The following is an 18,739-nucleotide window of genomic DNA, read 5'->3' on the forward strand; positions in this document are numbered from 1 at the left end:
TGCAAGGTACGCGTTTGTTACAACATCGACTTCCGGTATGGGGTTAGCAGACGAGTTGCACAGAACTGAATTTTCAAATCCAGTTAAAGATATAATGCTTTCATAATTGTTTTGTTACTGGTGTTCAGCATATTTCTTTGACTTCAATCATGTCGTCAACGCAGTCTATGGCAACAGTTTGGATTGGAAATGTAAGTATTGTGTTGCTAACGTTCCGAACGGTGTTCACACAACAACAACATCATTATCACGATTCGCTATGGAGAAAATGATGTTTTGTGTTGAGTGTTTGTGTGTTTGAAGACATTGATAGAGAAGTTTACACTGTGTAGAACAATTAACAGAAATGACAACAACTGATGTAAAATTTATGTCTTTACATAGAATATTTACATTTTAAATAGACTTACAACAGATATTGTACTAATAACGCCTATGGGTAACGGCATGTACTGCAGGTCTGCTTAGAAGTCACTTAGAATGGTTAAGAGTTTCCAAGCAACGTTAATCTCTAAATTACCCACCTTAATCACCAAATTACCCACCTTAATCACTAAATTGCCCACCTTATTCACTAATATTCAGGCGTGGAGGGAGAATGGTAAGAAGGAGAACAACTTGCATATGCAGTTAGCTATTGAGTCAACCAGACATACCCACTGTGCCTTCATACTCTGAATCGAACCACCCATGGCCACGCAGCCATCGATGTTCAATGATACAGTGCTTCAGAAAGCATTTCCAACCCAAGCTTAGCATGAACTAGCTGCCTTGAAAAGGATCCAATCACGCATACTTACTTTAAGTAAAAACGGTCAACTCGCAATTCTGCACAAAGATGTAGTAACGTCATATCTTAACTATTTTTTTTTTAAATGATTAAAATTTGCCCATTTGCCACGGTCATTTCGTAAAAATATCCAAACTTGGTCTTGTTTGAGTTCGATAAAATCACATTTCTGCAGAACTAACATAATATTATAGTGTTCAAGGCCCCCATAAGCGTTGTTTTTAACAAGTTTGATTTTTGTTAACACTACATTCCATGTATTAATTCAAAATGCGCAGCTGGTTGACATATATGTAGGTTTGCTTGCATAGCTGACACACCTCTGTGAGCAAGCTTTATGTAACTAGGTGCTGAGTACTTTTCAACCCAGATGTCAAAAGTTGCTAGTCTTCAGGGCATATGTGCTGACCTGCCACAAGGCAGATGGTTAATCTCCTGTTAAACAGAGCTCGAGTCTACTATTGTATATCAAACATGTTGAAAACCCAGAATTACTCCTCTTCTTGCGTGGTTCAGAGTCTCTCCCTCTTTGTCTGCTGTATTCTTGCCTGGTAAATCAATTTGGAATAATATTTTAATGAAGATTACAAATTCTTTGACACTTCAGTGGCAGGTTGTACGTAGCAAATACTGGTTAGTTGGGGCTATGCACTAGTCCTGCTTAACTCCCGAGAGGAAAATGTCTTACTTTCACCTGGCTCTGGCTAACCCTCCAGTATTCTTTGATGAGTCAAACCGACTCCCCCCATGTTTCACATTCAAATCTCCAGAATGGTAGGGCTGGTGTGACTTTTTGTTGAGAATTTGCTTTATATACCGCTGGATTACTGTTGAAAGAAACAGGCTAGTTTTGACATGAAATGTTTTCTATGTGTGTTCAGTATTATTTTGTTGAGTACTGATTTTGTGTGTTTCAGCTGGATGTGTACATGGATGAGTTGTTTATCACTCAAGCCTTCGCTCATTATGGAGAAGTTGTGTTCAATGTGAAGCTGATACGGAACAAACATAATGGGTAAGTATAACAGTTGAATACCAAGAAAATTCAAAACCATAGATAATGTTGAAATCTATGTCTTCTCGTAAAGATATGTTCTCAGAAACGTAAAGTATTGCTCAGTTAACGTAAACAAAATCAAGACCTCATGTTCAGTTTTCTGTCTTATCTTTCAGACAATATGCTGGCTATGGTTTTGTGGAATTCTCAGATGCTGATGCTGCCCAAAAAGCTATAAGCAAACTAAGCGGAAAGATCATCCCAAATTCGTCACCGGTAAGTTTGAGTGTAAATGTTGACAAAGCTTCACTGACCCAGAGCTTTGAGTGTAAATGTGGATGAAGCTTCACTCACCCAGGGCTTTGAGTATAAATGTTGACAAAGCTTCACTGACCCAGGGCTTTGAGTGTAAATGTTGACAAAAGCTTCACTGACCCAGGGTTTTGAGTGTAAATGTGGATAAAGCTTCACTGACCCAGGGCTTTGAGTGTAAATGTTGACAAAGCTTCACTGACCCAGAGCTTTGAGTGTAAATGTGGACGAAGCTTCACTGACCCAGGGCTTTGAGTATAAATGTTGACAAAGCTTCACTGACCCAGGGCTTTGAGTGTAAATGTGGATAAAGCTTCACTGACCCAGGGCTTTGAGTGTAAATGTGGATAAAGCTTCACTGACCCAGGGCTTTGAATGTAAATGTGGATAAAGCTTCACTGACCCAGGGCTTTGAGTGTAAATGTGGATAAAGCTTCACTGACCCAGGGCTTTGAGTGTAAATGTTGACAAAGCTTCACTGACCCAAGGCTTTGAGTGTAAATGTGGATAAAGCTTCATTGACCCAGGGCTTTGAGTGTAAATGTTGACAAGACTTCACTGACCCAGGGCTTTGAGTGTAAATGTGGATAAAGCTTCACTCACCCAGGGCTTTGAGTGTAAATGTTGACAAAACTTCACTGACCCAGGGCTTTGAGTGTAAATGTGGATAAAGCTTCACTGACCCCGGGCTTTGAGTGTAAATGTTGACAAAGCTTCACTGACCCAGGGCTTTACTTCAGCATGGATGTGTATGGATATCTTTTTATGAATTCCCATTAAAAGGTCACAAAAGTAATTTGTTCTGCCACTGTATCTGCAACTGGCAACTACAGACCGCGCGCCTGTGCATCTGAGCATGATTACACATCTGCAATGGTAATCCCACATGAAAACGTCATTGTGGCACACGTCTGAGGTGAGTGTAATCTAGTCAACTGTCCAGGTTAGGAATACGTATGAGAGCATGAAGTACTGCCGTTCCACACACATATAGGTCATTGCCCTATAACTGTCCAGGTTAGGAATATGTATGAGAGCATGAAGCACTGTCGCTCCACACACATATAGGTCATTGCCCTATCACTGTCCAGGTTAGGAATACGTAGACCTGAAGCACTGTCGCTCCACACACATATAGGTCATTGCCCTATCACTGTCCAGGTTAGGAATACGTATGAGAGCATGAAGCACTGTCCCTCCACACACATACAGGTCATTGCCCTATAACTGTCCAGGTAAGGAATATGTATGAGAGCATGAAGCACTGTCGCTCCACACACATATAGGTCATTACCCTATCACTGTCCAGGTTAGGAATAGGTATGAGAGCATGAAGCACTGTCCCTCCACACACATACAGGTCATTGCCCTGTCACTGTCCAGGTTAGGAATACATAGACCTGAAGCACTGTCGCTCCACACACATACAGGTCATTGCCCTGTCACTGTCCAGGTTAGGAATACGTATGAGAGCATGAAACACTGTCGCTCCACACACATACAGGTCATTGCCCTATCACTGCCCAGGTTAGAAATACGTATGAGAGCATGAAGCACTGTCTCTCCACACACATATAGGTCATTGCCCTATCACTGTTGAGGTTAGGAATACGTATGAGAGCATGAAGCACTGTCCCTCCACACACATATAGGTCATTGCCCTATCACTGTCCAGGTTAGGAATAGGTATGAGAGCATGAAGCACTGTCCCTCCACACACATATAGGTCATTGCCCTATCACTGTTCAGGCTAGGAATACGTATGAGAGCATGAAGCACTGTCTCTCCACACACATACAGGTCATTGCCCTATCACTGTCCAGGTTAGGAATAGGTATGAGAGCATGAAGCACTGTCCCGCCACACACATATAGGTCATTGCCCTATCACTGTCCAGGTTAGGAATACGTAGACCTGAAGCACTGTCCCTCCACACACATACAGGTCATTGCCCTATCACTGTCCAGGCTAGGAATACATAGACCTGAAGCACTGTCGCTCCACACACATACAGGTCATTGCCCTATAACTGTCCAGGTTAGGAATAGGTATGAGAGCATGAAACACTGTCGCTCCACACACATACAGGTCATTGCCCTATAACTGTCCAGGTTAGGAATAGGTATGAGAGCATGAAGCACTGTCGCTCCACACACATACAGGTCATTGCCCTATCACTGTCCAGGTTAGGAATAGGTATGAGAGCATGAAACACTGTCCCTCCACACACATATAGGTCATTGCCCTATCACTGTCCAGGTTAGGAATACGTAGACCTGAAGCACTGTCCCTCCACACACATATAGGTCATTGCCCTATCACTGTCCAGGTTAGGAATAGGTATGAGAGCATGAAGCACTGTCCCTCCACACACATATAGGTCGTTGCCCTATCACTGTCCAGGTTAGGAATACGTAGACCTGAAGCACTGTCGCTCCACCCACATATAGGTCATTGCCCTATCACTGTTGAGGTTAGGAATAGGTATGAGAGCATGAAGCACTGTCACTCCACACACATACAGGTCATTGTCCTATCACTGTCCAAGTTAGGAATACGTAGACCTGAAGCACTGTCCCTCCACACACATACAGGTCATTGCCCTATCACTGTCCAGGTTAGGAATATGTATGAGAGCATGAAGCACTGTCCCTCCACACACATACAGGTCATTGCCCTATCACTGTCCAGGTTAGGAATAGGTATGAGAGCATGAAGCACTGTCGCTCCAAACACATATAGGTCATTGCCCTATCACTGTCCAGGCTAGGAATACGTAGACCTGAAGCACTGTCGCTCCACACACATATAGGTCATTGCCCTATCACTGTCCAGGTTAGGAATACGTAGACCTGAAGCACTGTTGCTCCACACACATATAGGTCATTGCCCTGTCACTGTCCAGGTTAGGAATACTTATGAGAGCATGAAACACTGTCCCTCCACACACATACAGGTCATTGCCCTATCACTGTCCAGGCTAGGAATACGTATGAGAGCATGAAGCACTGTCCCTCCACACACATACAGGTCATTGCCCTATAACTGTCCAGGTTAGGAATAGGTATGAGAGCATGAAGCACTGTCGCTCCACACACATACAGGTCATTGCCCTGTCACTGTCCAGGTTAGGAATACGTATGAGAGCATGAAGCACTGTCGCTCCACACACATACAGGTCATTGCCCTGTCACTGTCCAGGTTAGGAATAGGTATGAGAGCATGAAGCACTGTCGCTCCACACACATACAGGTCATTGCCCTGTCACTGTCCAGGTTAGGAATAGGTATGAGAGCATGAAGCACTGTCCCTCCACACACATACAGGTCATTGCCCTGTCACTGTCCAGGTTAGGAATAGGTATGAGAGCATGAAGCACTGTCGCTCCACACACATATAGGTCATTGCCCTATCACTGTCCAGGCTAGGAATACGTATGAGAGCATGAAGCACTGTCCCTCCACACACGTATAGATCATTGCCCTATCACTGTCCAGGTTAGGAATAGGTAGACCTGAAGCACTGTCGCTCCACACACATACAGGTCATTGCCCTATAACTGTCCAGGTTAGGAATAGGTATGAGAGCATGAAGCACTGTCGCTCCACACACATATAGGTCATTGCCCTGTCACTGTCCAGGCTAGGAATAGGTATGAGAGCATGAAGCACTGTCCCGCCACACACATACAGGTCATTGCCCTGTCACTGTCCAGGCTAGGAATATGTATGAGAGCATAAAGCACTGTCCCGCCACACACATATAGGTCATTGCCCTATCACTGTCCAGGTTAGGAATACTTATGAGAGCATGAAGCACTGTCCCGCCACACACATATAGGTCATTGCCCTATCACTGTCCAGGTTAGGAATACGTAGACCTGAAGCACTGTCGCTCCACACACATACAGGTCATTGCCCTATAACTGTCCAGGTTAGGAATACGTATGAGAGCATGAAGCACTGTCGCTCCACACACATATAGGTCATTGCCCTATCACTGTCCAGGTTAGGAATAGGTATGAGAGCATGAAGCACTGTCCCTCCACACACATACAGGTCATTGCCCTGTCACTGTCCAGGCTAGGAATAGGTATGAGAGCATGAAGCACTGTCCCTCCACACACATACAGGTCATTGCCCTATCACTGTCCAGGCTAGGAATAGGTATGAGAGCATGAAGCACTGTCGCTCCACACACATATAGGTCATTGCCCTGTCACTGTCCAGGCTAGGAATACATATGAGAGCATGAAGCACTGTCCCTCCACACACATATAGGTCATTGCCCTATCACTGTCCAGGTTGGGAATAGGTATGAGAGCATGAAGCACTGTCCCTCCACACACATATAGGTCATTGCCCTATCACTGTCCAGGTTAGGAATACGTAGACCTGAAGCACTGTCACTCCACACACATATAGGTCATTGCCCTATCACTGTCCAGGTTAGGAATACATAGACCTGAAGCACTGTCACTCCACACACATATAGGTCATTGCCCTATCACTGTCCAGGTTAGGAATAGGTATGAGAGCATGAAGCACTGTCCCTCCACACACATATAGGTCATTGCCCTATCACTGTCCAGGTTAGGAATACGTAGACCTGAAGCACTGTCACTCCACACACATATAGGTCATTGCTCTATCACTGTCCAGGTTAGGAATAGGTATGAGAGCATGAAGCACTGTCCCTCCACACACATATAGGTCATTGCCCTATCACTGTCCAGGTTAGGAATAGGTATGAGAGCATGAAACGCTGTCCCTCCACACACATACAGGTCATTGCCCTATCACTGTCCAGGTTAGGAATAGGTATGAGAGCATGAAACGCTGTCCCTCCACACACATACAGGTCATTGCCCTATCACTGTCCAGGTTAGGAATACGTATGAGAGCATGAAGCACTGTCGCTCCACACACATATAGGTCATTGCCCTATCACTGTCCAGGTTAGGAATAGGTATGAGAGCATGAAGCACTGTCCCTCCACACACATATAGGTCATTGCCCTATCACTGTCCAGGCTAGGAATACGTATGAGAGCATGAAGCACTGTCGCTCCACACACATATAGGTCATTGCCCTATCACTGTCCAGGTTAGGAATACGTATGAGAGCATGAAGCACTGTCGCTCCACACACATACAGGTCATTGCCCTATCACTGTCCAGGCTAGGAATACGTATGAGAGCATGAAGCACTGTCCCTCCACACACATACAGGTCATTGCCCTATCACTGTCCAGGTTAGGAATAGGTATGAGAGCATGAAGCACTGTCCCTCCACACACATATAGGTCATTGCCCTATCACTGTCCAGGCTAGGAATACGTATGAGAGCATGAAGCACTGTCGCTCCACACACATATAGGTCATTGCCCTATCACTGTTGAGGTTAGGAATACGTATGAGAGCATGAAGCACTGTCACTCCACACACATATAGGTCATTGCCCTGTCACTGTCCAGGTTAGGAATACGTATGAGAGCATGAAGCACTGTCTCTCCACACACATATAGGTCATTGCCCTATCACTGTCCAGGCTAGGAATACTTATGAGAGCATGAAGCACTGTCGCTCCACACACATATAGGTCATTGCCCTATCACTGTCCAGGCTAGGAATACGTATGAGAGCATGAAGCACTGTCCCTCCACACACGTATAGGTCATTGCCCTATCACTGTCCAGGTTAGGAATAGGTATGAGAGCATGAAGCACTGTCCCTCCACACACATATAGGTCATTGCCCTGTCACTGTCCAGGTTAGGAATACGTAGACCTGAAGCACTGTCCCTCCACACACATACAGGTCATTGCCCTATCACTGTCCAGGTTAGGAATACGTATGAGAGCATGAAGCACTGTCGCTCCACACACATATAGGTCATTGCCCTATCACTGTCCAGGTTAGGAATACGTAGACCTGAAGCACTGTCGCTCCACACACATACAGGTCATTGCCCTATCACTGTCCAGGTTAGGAATACGTATGAGAGCATGAAACACTGTCGCTCCACACACATACAGGTCATTGCCCTATCACTGTCCAAGTTAGGAATACGTAGACCTGAAGCACTGTCGCTTCACACACATATAGGTCATTGCCCTATCACTGTCCAGGTTGGGAATAGGTATGAGAGCATGAAGCACTGTCGCTCCACACACATACAGGTCATTGCCCTATCACTGTCCAGGTTGGGAATAGGTATGAGAGCATGAAGCACTGTCGCTCCACACACATATAGGTCATTGCCTTATCACTGTCCAGGCTAGGAATAGGTATGAGGGCATGAAGCACTGTTGCTCCACACACATATAGGTCATTGCCCTATCACTGTCCAGGTTAGGAATACGTAGTCAGTAATCCAAGGGGACACACACATATAATCAGCGGTCACTCAGTATCAGGCCTGTATGCGACTAGCATAAACACACAGTCAGCAGGAGCAGTGCTTCCTTGCGCCAGAGAATTGACATTCACCACCCAGGTAATAATCCTCAAGTTTCTGCAACGCTACACTATCTGAAGATGGCCTACATCTCTAGTAAGTCCAGGGAATATATAGTACACATGATACCTACCATTCCAGAGTCTGGCTTCGAGTGTCAAAACCGCCAATCTGCCCTCTATTTATACTGTTCACAAGGATTGTGCTATTTTACACACTGCTGTCTTAGCCAATAGTTTCTAACTGTTTGGTTAGAAACTATTTAACTAACTTTTCAAGCCTCCCAGGTCTGTAACACGGAACTACGGTGTCTGTCGGCAACACTCCGCCGCTCGAGGTTTAGGGACACAGGGGGGAAATGTTCACTGTGACGGATGTGTCAAGGACGTCCAGTATATGTATATATAATATATGGCAGTGGTGCTGTAGATGTATATTATAAGAATGAGGCAACACAGTATCCTGTGATTATTCTCAGAACAACATTTTTAAAGAGTAGTTTACAGACTTTGTTTTAAGTAATTTGGATTATTTTATGTAATGTATGTCAAAATCTGGCTTTCTGTATTTACACAATATATTAAAGTCTGACATGGTAACGTAATCCTGTAGGAAAGAAATGTGTATAAATGTGTGCTGATATGTGTACAGATATGTTTACTGATGTGTGTACCAATGTGTGTCCCGATATGTGTACTGATGGTTGTTGTTTTTCAGCCAAAACGCTTCAAACTGAACAATGCAAGTCACAGCAAGGATCACATGTAAGTCAGAACTTTGTAATGCTCTTCGTATTTAGATGGTTGCCTGTTACAGATGAAACTGCTAAATTTTAAAACTGACCTTTATTCATTGGTTTCGAGTTCTTCAAATTTAGAATATCCAGTCTTTTCATATGAGTAGATTATCAGTTTGCTTATGTCTTGGTGTTCACAACATGTCACTACTGTCATAAGGAGGGACCTATTGGGGTGGGACGTGGTGCCAATGTCTTACCATGGTCGTTAAGCTGCCTTAACATGGAGAAATATGATGAATTGACTTCTGGAATTTGTTAGATCAGACCATGTGGGTGAGATATAGAGCCAGCAGAGTAACACGTGTCCTTTTTGTGTTTGACTAATCCAATTTGCCAAGTTTATTGGACAAACCAAACTGTGAACATTGTATTTTGAAGGTGAACTCTGATCATTACTGGTGACATTTGTGGAGAGTTGTGTCCCCTTGAACAGAGTGACTTGGGGTTTTCAGGTGATAGTTCTGCTTCTTAATAGAGCAGATGTTAATGAAAACAGTTTCTCATATATTGTTTGCTGTTTGTGAAGATAAACTTCTGTAGGCTTTTAAATTGTTCTTAGATATGGTACATGTATTGAGCATGGAACAATTGAAGAAAAAAATACTCCAATATCGCATGTGACAAGTAAATTAAGATGCAGCCTGAATTACTATTCATACATTCCAATGTCTGAAGAAATGATAGTCAGTTGTGGGGTCAGGAACCTGATTTATGTCTTTTTAGTCCTTTCATGCTCGGCCATTCCATCAGCCTGTTACCATTTAAGGGTTTTTTTAGACAGTTCCATGAAATTCTTTAAAAACAGAAACAGTAGCAGAGCTTCCACTGGTGCTCGCCATTGTCATTAGTGAGGCAGCACTGTGTATGACAGGAACACAGCACCATATGTATGATAGTGGGGCAGCACCTGTGTATAATAGTGAGGCAGCACGTGTATGCTAGTGAGACAGCACCTTGTGTATAATAGTGAGGCAGCACCTTGTGTATGACAGCAAGGCATCACCATATGTATGATAGTGAGACAACGTAGTATGTATTAAAGTGAGGCAGAATCTTGTGTATGATAGTGAGGCAGCACTGTGTACAATAGTGAGGCAGCACCATGTGTACGATAGTGAGGCAGCACCATGTGTATGATAGTGAGGCAGCATCATGTGTATGATAGACACCACTGTGTATGATTGTCAGACAGCACCTTGTGTATGACAGAGGCAGCACCTTGTGTATGATAGTGAGGCAGCACTGTGTACAATAGTGAGGCAGCACCATGTGTACGATAGTGAGGCAGCACCATGTGTATGATAGTGAGGCAGCATCATGTGTATGATAGACACCACTGTGTATGATTGTCAGACAGCACCTTGTGTATGACAGTGAGGCAGCACCTTGTGTATGATAATGAGGCAGCACCTTGTGTGTGATAGCAAGGCAGCACCATGTGTATGACACTGAGGCAGTACCTTGTGTATGATAGTGAGGCAGCACCATATGTATGACATTGAGGCAGCACCACATTTAGGATAGGCAGCCCTGTGTGTATAATAGTGAGACAGCACGTTGTGTATGATAGTAACGAGGCAGCATTATACATATCGCAGCACTACATTTTAGGAAACATACTGTTCTAATCTGAATATGCCATTGTAACACAACAATGGTGTTAACTATAAAAAAATAATATTAATAATAATAGCAAAACCTCATTTTGCCTTTCAATAATCTCAAGAACATTAGGGAAAATGATTGTCTGAAATTTTATTAGTGAATTGCCATGTGAAACATGCCTTGATGATACCATATGGTTGTCATAATGATGTTTTTTTTAAACAAATACTGCATAAGCCCTGACAATCCAGAATATTGGAGTGATTATTGATCCTTTCCAGCTGGGATTATAATCTGGTGCTCAGCTCACAGGCAGTCCATTTGTAAGTGGTCGTCATAAAGAGTGAAATTGAATCTGAAATGATAAGTACCATAGTACTTATGATAGCCGCATAAGTACCAAATCGATAGTGTGCCTAAAAATGATTGAAAATGGTGGAAATGGGCTTTGTGCTATAATCAGTTGGTAAGTTTAATTAGGGATACAGCTGTGCACAACATTGCTGGGTCAATACATCGGCAAGTGTAGTGGTGTACATGTAGCTGTGTGTGATGGTAATGTGTAAATAAGGTAGATCAGCTGTGAGATAACAGCGATGCTCCCACGGCCTGTACTCACTCTTATAAAGCCAGTTACATGTCTGTCACAGCACAATTGTCCCCTTACATGTCTGTCACAGAGGACTATTCCCTTAGTGATTGATAGTTAATATGGAGGAAGAGCGACAGGCAGACAGAACAGCCGAGAAAAGTGAAAATTGTGCGGCTGAAAAAAAGAGTGAGCGCGTGTCTGAAAGAAAAGTAGATCGTTCTGGAGAAAAAAGGATGGAGAGAGTCAGTGATAAGAAATGTGATCGTAGAAGCGAGAGGAAGAGTGACCGTGATGGAGAGAGGCGGAGCTCTGATGCATACAACACATATCTCTCTTGGTGGTACAAATCTTGTCATCGTTACAGGCCAGAGTTCTCCCTCTTTGTGGGCGACCTATCCGAGGACGTGGACAACTACATGTTGTATGATGCCTTTGCCAAGCGCTATAGATCCTGTCGTGCAGCTAAAGGTAAACCTCCTTCTTCACATGCTGCTCTCTGCATGTTTAGTTTTTCTTCATTTTTTATTGCCTTGCCTGCACAAACTACAGGCATAGCTTATATCATATCCTGAGTGTCTGTGTTGTGATCTACTAACAGCTGTAGCAATGTTAAGGTGATGCCACATCTACTGAAGTCAATGCTCTGTGTGCCAAATACACAAATTCACATCATAGCCTCTTCCCTATTGGAATCAGTGTTAAATTTATTTCTTTGAGTGGTGTTTTATGCTGTATACACGACCATCCACAGGTTGCTGACAGACCTTACCACATATGGCAGTAGAGGAAGCCAGCGTGAGTTAGACATGAACTCACAGCAACAAGTCAGTGTTAAAGGATACATGGAACACTTCTTTTTTGTTTTTCTTAGTACAGATTATATGATGTGGTCTAGCCTGTAAAAAAGAAGTACAAAAAAGCTCCTCTGCTTTCTTCATGGTGTGTAAAACTAGATTTGAACTACACTTTTCCTTAGGCATCAGCGGTCAGCCCAGAAATGAAGTAGCCTGCCATGGTGATGTGTGTGGTGGTGGTTGTGAAAACAACTCAGTCATGGGGAAGAACCCCAATTGGGGTGCTAAGATGGTCCCGCACAGTATGTTCATCAGTGACACCATTTCCCAATATTTCTGCTCACTGATGGAAAATGTGCATAAAATATAGGGACTATTAAGAAATATAAAATGTCTCAAAGATGATTTCCTTGATGTGCTATGTGCATAATATTTACCATAAATTACAAAATTCATAATTAGTCTCTTGTGTATTAGAATCAGTCTTGTGGCAGATCTTGTTTTAGGGTCGGGTCTCAATAAGTACTCAATAATTTACTGTACTAAATTTTGCATATACCTGAAGCACAATCACACCAGCAGGATGATATGTTATTGATGTACTTCATGTGTTAATTATCACCAAGTTTGTGCATTAATTTTTTGTTAAGGCACATGTAAATGTGAAAGTTATGAAGCAGTATAGAGTTCTGCATCCATGTGTCTCATGATAGCAAGCTCTTTGCTAGCCTTTCTTCAAAATCTGTGTCTATTTATTTCATTTATGTTTTACACCATACTTAAAAATATTTCAATTATACAACAGCGACCAGCATTATGGTGGAGGGAAACCCACGACCATCTGCAGGTTGGTGACAAAAAATGTACCTTCCCACATATGATCAGTGAGAAGCCAGCATGAACTGGACAGGCCGACAAACTGCATTGGTAAGAGGCTGTTGGGTCATTGTGCTGCCAGCAGCCCGATTAAACAGCCTTGCCCACAAACAGCCTACATGTATGCCTATTTATACCTAATATATTATTGTAATGACTTTTCATTTAAATTTCTTTTTTCTTCTATGCGCTGTTGTTGACATTTTTTTTATGAAGTAAAACATGTAGTTTATGTCTTTGTTTTTTTTTTGGTGGGTGGTGGCATTGGGGGGTTGTCAACAGTGTTGACAGTTGTGTATGACAGTGCTCTGGTTTCTGTTTTGACAGCTGTATGTGACAGTGCTCTGGTTTCTGTGTTGATAGCTGTGTGTGACAGTGCTCAGATTTCTTTGTTGAAAGCTGTGTCTGACAGTGCTCTGGTTCTGTGTTAACAGTTCTGGATGACACTGCTCTGGTTTCTGTTTTGACAGTGCTTTGGTTCTGTGTTGACAGTTTTGGATGGCAATGCTCTGATTTCTGTGTTGACAATTGTGTGTGACAGTGCTCAGGTTTCTGTGTTGAAGCTGTATATGACAGTGCTCTGGTTTCTGTGTTGACATTTGTGGATGACAGTACTCTGTGTTGACAGTTGTGTATGATGATGCTCTGTTTCTGTGTTGACAGCTGTGTATGAGAGTGCTCTGGTTTCTGTGTTGACAGCTGTGTATGAGAGTGCTCTGGTTTCTGTGTTGAGAGTTGTTCATTATGGTGCTCTGATTTCTGTGTTGACAGTTGTGTATGGCAGTGCTCTGATTTCTGTGTTGACATTTGTGGACGACAGTGCTCCAGTTTCTGTGTTTGACAGTTGTGTATGACAGTGAACTGATTTCTTTATTGACAGTTTTGTATGACCGTGCTCTGGTTTCTTTGTTGACAGTTGTGTGTGACGATGCTCTGGTTTGTGTGTTGACAGTTGTGTATGACAGTGCCCTGATTTCTGTGTTAACAGTTGTGTATGAGAGTGCTCTGATTTCTGTGTTGACAGTTTTGTATGACAGTACTCTAATTTCTGTGTTGACAGTTGTGTATGACAACACTGGTAAACACAAGGGCTATGGATTTGTGAGGTTCTCAGAGGAGCATGACCTTCACAGAGCCGTGAAGGAGATGCAGCACATGACAGGAATTGGACGCAACCCTATCAGAGTCGGTCCTGCGCTGCACAAAAAGTGAGTCTGTCTCAGTTAAGTTTTTATTGAGTCCCAAATATTGACGTATGAATACTGCAGTTTAAATTAAAGCCATTGCATAGTAAGTTCCTGCCTCAGTTATGGCTTGGGGTTAGTGCCTGGAGCTATGGGTTGAATCTCGAGTCAAGTCTGAGACTTGCACATTTGAGTCGTCATACTTCGTCACACGTCACTCGGCAGAAGAAGATAGGCCAAGGAGTGTCCATGTACTCTAACTGGGTGGTATCTGTCTGGTGTTGGCATGAATACCAGGCTGTCTGTTCGTGTTCTTCTGATGGGTGGAGAGTTTGTCTGGTGTTTCGTTCCAGTTAGGTAGCGCTAGAACTGTCACCAGGCTGCCAGTCCGTGTATGGCATACCATACTGTCTGAAAGGCATACCATTCCAGTGAGGCAGCACTAGCACTGTGTTTGTTCATGTACTGTTTACAGGGTGAAGAGTTTGTCTGGTGTCTCAAGCCTACCATTCCAGTGAGGCAGCACTAGAACAGTGTCAGCATTGACACCAGGCTCTTTGTATACTGTGACTGGGTGGTGTGTGGTGTCTCAGGCATACCATTCCAGTGAGGCGTCACTAGAACTGTGTTGGCATATGTCATATGTACACGAGCCCATATGTCAGTGTACTGTGACTGGGTAAATTTCCATATCTGTCCGGTATCTTAAGCATACCATTCCAGTGAGGCAGCACTAGAACTGTGTCAGCTTCGCCATTTGTCTGTATACTGTGACTGGTTGGTTTCTGTGAGGCAGCACTGGAATTGTGTTGGTATTGACACCAATCTGTTGAAAGAAGAGGCATTGTGATGTAGAAAGTGACATTAAACTACAGGCCAACAATCACTATGGAATGACATTGAACTACAGGCCAACAATCACTCTTTTTCGTAAAGAATGATCATTACAGACCATTAATAGGCATAAAATTCATAAAAGTGTGCACTGTCAGGTTTGCATTTCAATATTGTTTGCCCTTGTGCATATTTTCCAGACCATTGACATTTTGTGTGAGCCATACCCTAGCAGTTATTTGGCATAGAATTTTCAAAGATGACATGCAGTCATGCACGGTCAAGTTACTTTTTCACATGTTGTCTGGCCAAGTGGTCTAAGGAGCTGTCCTGACAATTGCTGCTCACACCATTGAGGTCAAGGCTAAAATTGAGCTCACGCTGTATTCTGGCTGGCTTTAACTGTGTAAGCCTGTATCAGCAAAGCTTGCCAATGAGTGTGGGTTCCCTCCAGGCTCTGTCAGGCTTCCTCCCACCGTAATTCTCTGACTGCTGTCATATCAGTAGAAATGCTGCGTATACGTACTAAAGCAGTATGACAGAGTACATGTATGGGCTGGAGTGGATTATAGGGTGTCAGAGGTCAAACAAGTAGGATTCATGACCTCACTCATTGTGTGCTATGCACTGCTCCGTCAAATTTATGCGGATTGATTTACTGCGAAATCGGAACTAACGCAATGGTGTGATGTTCCCCCCCCCCCCTTTTTTTTTTTGTACCAGTATCAAAATGTTCATGGGAAAAAGGGCAAAGTTGTTGTCACAAGTACGTCTTTAGGAGGCATCACTTCTAACCAGATTTGAGTGTGTATCAAGTTTTCATTAATGTAAATTGGTAATATCACAAATAAAAACTGTGCTGAGAATCGTAATCGTACTGTGCCTGGGTAAAGAATAAGACATGCTCGAGCGGGAGTCTAGGATTTCAGCTGAATTTCTGCCCTCCACTCTTGTTGGATGCTATTGAAGCTCTCCACATATGATGCTATCATTGACTCCAGGTTGTTTAATTCTATTTTCCAAAAAAATTTAAAACTTCAATGACTTTGTTTTCTTACACATTGTCAAAGCGGATTAAGGTTTGTTCTCTTCAAAATACATTATTCCATGATAAAGTAAAGAATTCTTGACATACTCTTGTCTGCAGGTCTAAAGTTCACCTTTCTCAAAGATAACAGACTCTCGATTGGCAGATAATGCAATATTTTCTATCAGACGGTACAACTGTCGTCAGTCACATTCAGAATTCTGCTTATTAAGTGCGTTAATTCGAGAGAGCAGTGTATTTATGTTTTTCTAGAGGGGAGAGTGGACGTACATCTTTGCAGTCTCTGATTGCTGTCTTCTTTAAACAGTTAGTTGTAGGTATCCACAAATCAGACTTTTTATCTCCCAAAATACAGAATATTTAAAGAATGTACAGACACAGCAAATATGCAGCCAAATTTTATCATGACACATGTACATGCATTTAAATTATAAAGCATTGTTAAGTAATCTTTGCACTTGCTGAATATGACCTACACTATACTGGCCAAACTCACACTGCACAGCATGGCAAAAACTCAATCCACCAACCATCTGACGGCCCGGATATGACCTACACTATACTGGCCAAACTCAGCTAAACTCACACTGGACGGCATGATAAAAACTCAATCCATCAACCATATGATGGCCCAGATTTCTGACATCTGCTCACTGTGTGTGATGGATAGCCGTCAACACATTTCTGACATCTGCTCACTGCATGTGATGGATAGCCATCAACACATTTCTGACATCTGCTCACTGTGTGTGATGGATAGCCGTCAACACATTTCTGACATCTGCTCACTGTGTGTGATGGATTGCCATCAACACATTTCTGAAAGATTGGTCATAACTTAGAAAAATTACTTCACAGCACATGTTTACTTTGTCTGCACTGTTTACAATGAACCTAATGCCTGCAGATGTCTACACTGTTTACAAACTATTTACTTTGTCTACACTGTTTACAAACTGTTTACTTTGTCTACATTGTTTGCAAACTGTTTACTTTGTCTACACTGTGTACAATGAACCTAATGTCTGCAGATGTCTCCACTGGTTACAGTGAACCTAATGACTGCAGTTGTCTACTCTTTTTACTTTGTCTACACTGTTTACAATGAACCTAATGCCTGCAGATGTCTACACTGTTTACTTTGTCTACACTGTTTACAGTGAACCTAAAACCTGCAAATGTCCACGCTGTTTACAGTGAACCTAATGCCTGCAGATGTCTACACTGTTTACAATGAACCTAACACATGCAGATGTCTACACTGTTTAAAATGAACCTAATGCCTGCAGATGTCTACACTGTTTACTTTGTCTACACTGTTTACTTTGTCTGCGCTGTTTACAGTGAACCTAATGCCTGCAGATGGCTACTTGCTACGTCATTTACGACTATCTGCAGAAATTACAGAGGGCAAACTGGTTTTAGTGTAAAGCCACAAACTGACTAAGCAGTCAGTCAGAACAACATCTAAATAAATTCACGTTAAATGTCACTTTCATTTTTTTTAATGTAAATTTGCTGGAGTAGGACTTAAGGTTTTTTTTTATATACATTGTGCTTATACAGTTAAATTCCTTGGTGAAAGAAGAAGGAAGGCTGCTACATTCTACATTCTACCTCTGCATACATTTGTGAATGTAGGAGACAGATAATATCTGGTTATTAAATTCAGGCGCATGTCAGTTCAGTCATTAACTGATATTGGCTAGCATTTTCACTGTAAATTATGAAGATATTTCCCCTAGTGTGTAATTGACTAGCTGGTATCCATAGAAACACAGTTATCATGGTTCAGATCACATTGTTGGTTACTGATACTAAAAGGTTCTCCTGCCATTATGCTGGCTGTCATCGTTTAAGCGAAATATTTTTGAGTACTGTGTAAAATACTATCAAATACATAAATAAAGGGAACTCACACTGTAAATACATGTACTGACACACGAATACTAAAAGGCTCTCACTACAAGGTATGGGGGAGGGATTATGTTGTGGAGGAGGGATTGTGTTGTAGGGGAGGGATTATGTTGTGGGGGAAGGATTATGTCATGGGGGAAGGATTATGTTGTGGGGGAGGGATTATGTTGTGGGGGAAGGATTGTGTTGTGGGGGGAGGGATTGTGTTGTGTTTGGGAAGGTTTATGTTGTGGGGGAGGGATTGTGTTGTGGGGGACGGATTATGTTGTGGGGGAAGGATTATGTTGTGAGGGAAGGATTGTGTTGTGGAGGAGGGATTATGTTGTGGGGGAAGGATTATGTTGTGGGGGAGGGATTATGTTGTGGGGGAGGGATTATGTTGTGGGCGAGGGATTGTGTTTTATGGGAGGGATTGTGTTGTGGGGGAGGGATTATGTTGTGGGGGAGGGATTGTGTTGTAGAGGAGAGATTGTGTTTTGGGGAGGGATTATGTTGTGGGGGGAAGTTCATTTCAGCTTTTATTGATTTTCTGT

The 18,739-nt window shown here is 42.8% G+C and overlaps 1 protein-coding gene across 1 annotated transcript in view; it reads left to right on the plus strand.

Moving 5' to 3' along the window:
• Positions 1 to 41: 41 nt before the first annotated feature.
• The window catches only part of LOC135481255 (tRNA selenocysteine 1-associated protein 1-like), a 47,414-nt gene continuing 28,716 nt past the window's right edge, over positions 42 to 18,739 (plus strand). The window contains exons 1-6 of the mRNA XM_064761100.1: positions 42 to 191; positions 1,708 to 1,805; positions 1,964 to 2,063; positions 9,275 to 9,321; positions 11,918 to 12,021; positions 14,284 to 14,431. Of these exons, the coding sequence (XP_064617170.1) occupies positions 150 to 191; positions 1,708 to 1,805; positions 1,964 to 2,063; positions 9,275 to 9,321; positions 11,918 to 12,021; positions 14,284 to 14,431 (539 nt within the window). The 5' untranslated portion in view covers positions 42 to 149. The remainder of the gene's footprint in view (positions 192 to 1,707; positions 1,806 to 1,963; positions 2,064 to 9,274; positions 9,322 to 11,917; positions 12,022 to 14,283; positions 14,432 to 18,739) is intronic.

This window comes from Liolophura sinensis, unplaced genomic scaffold (genome assembly GCF_032854445.1).
Source record: "Liolophura sinensis isolate JHLJ2023 unplaced genomic scaffold, CUHK_Ljap_v2 scaffold_14, whole genome shotgun sequence".
Taxonomy (NCBI): Eukaryota; Metazoa; Mollusca; class Polyplacophora; order Chitonida; family Chitonidae; genus Liolophura; species Liolophura sinensis.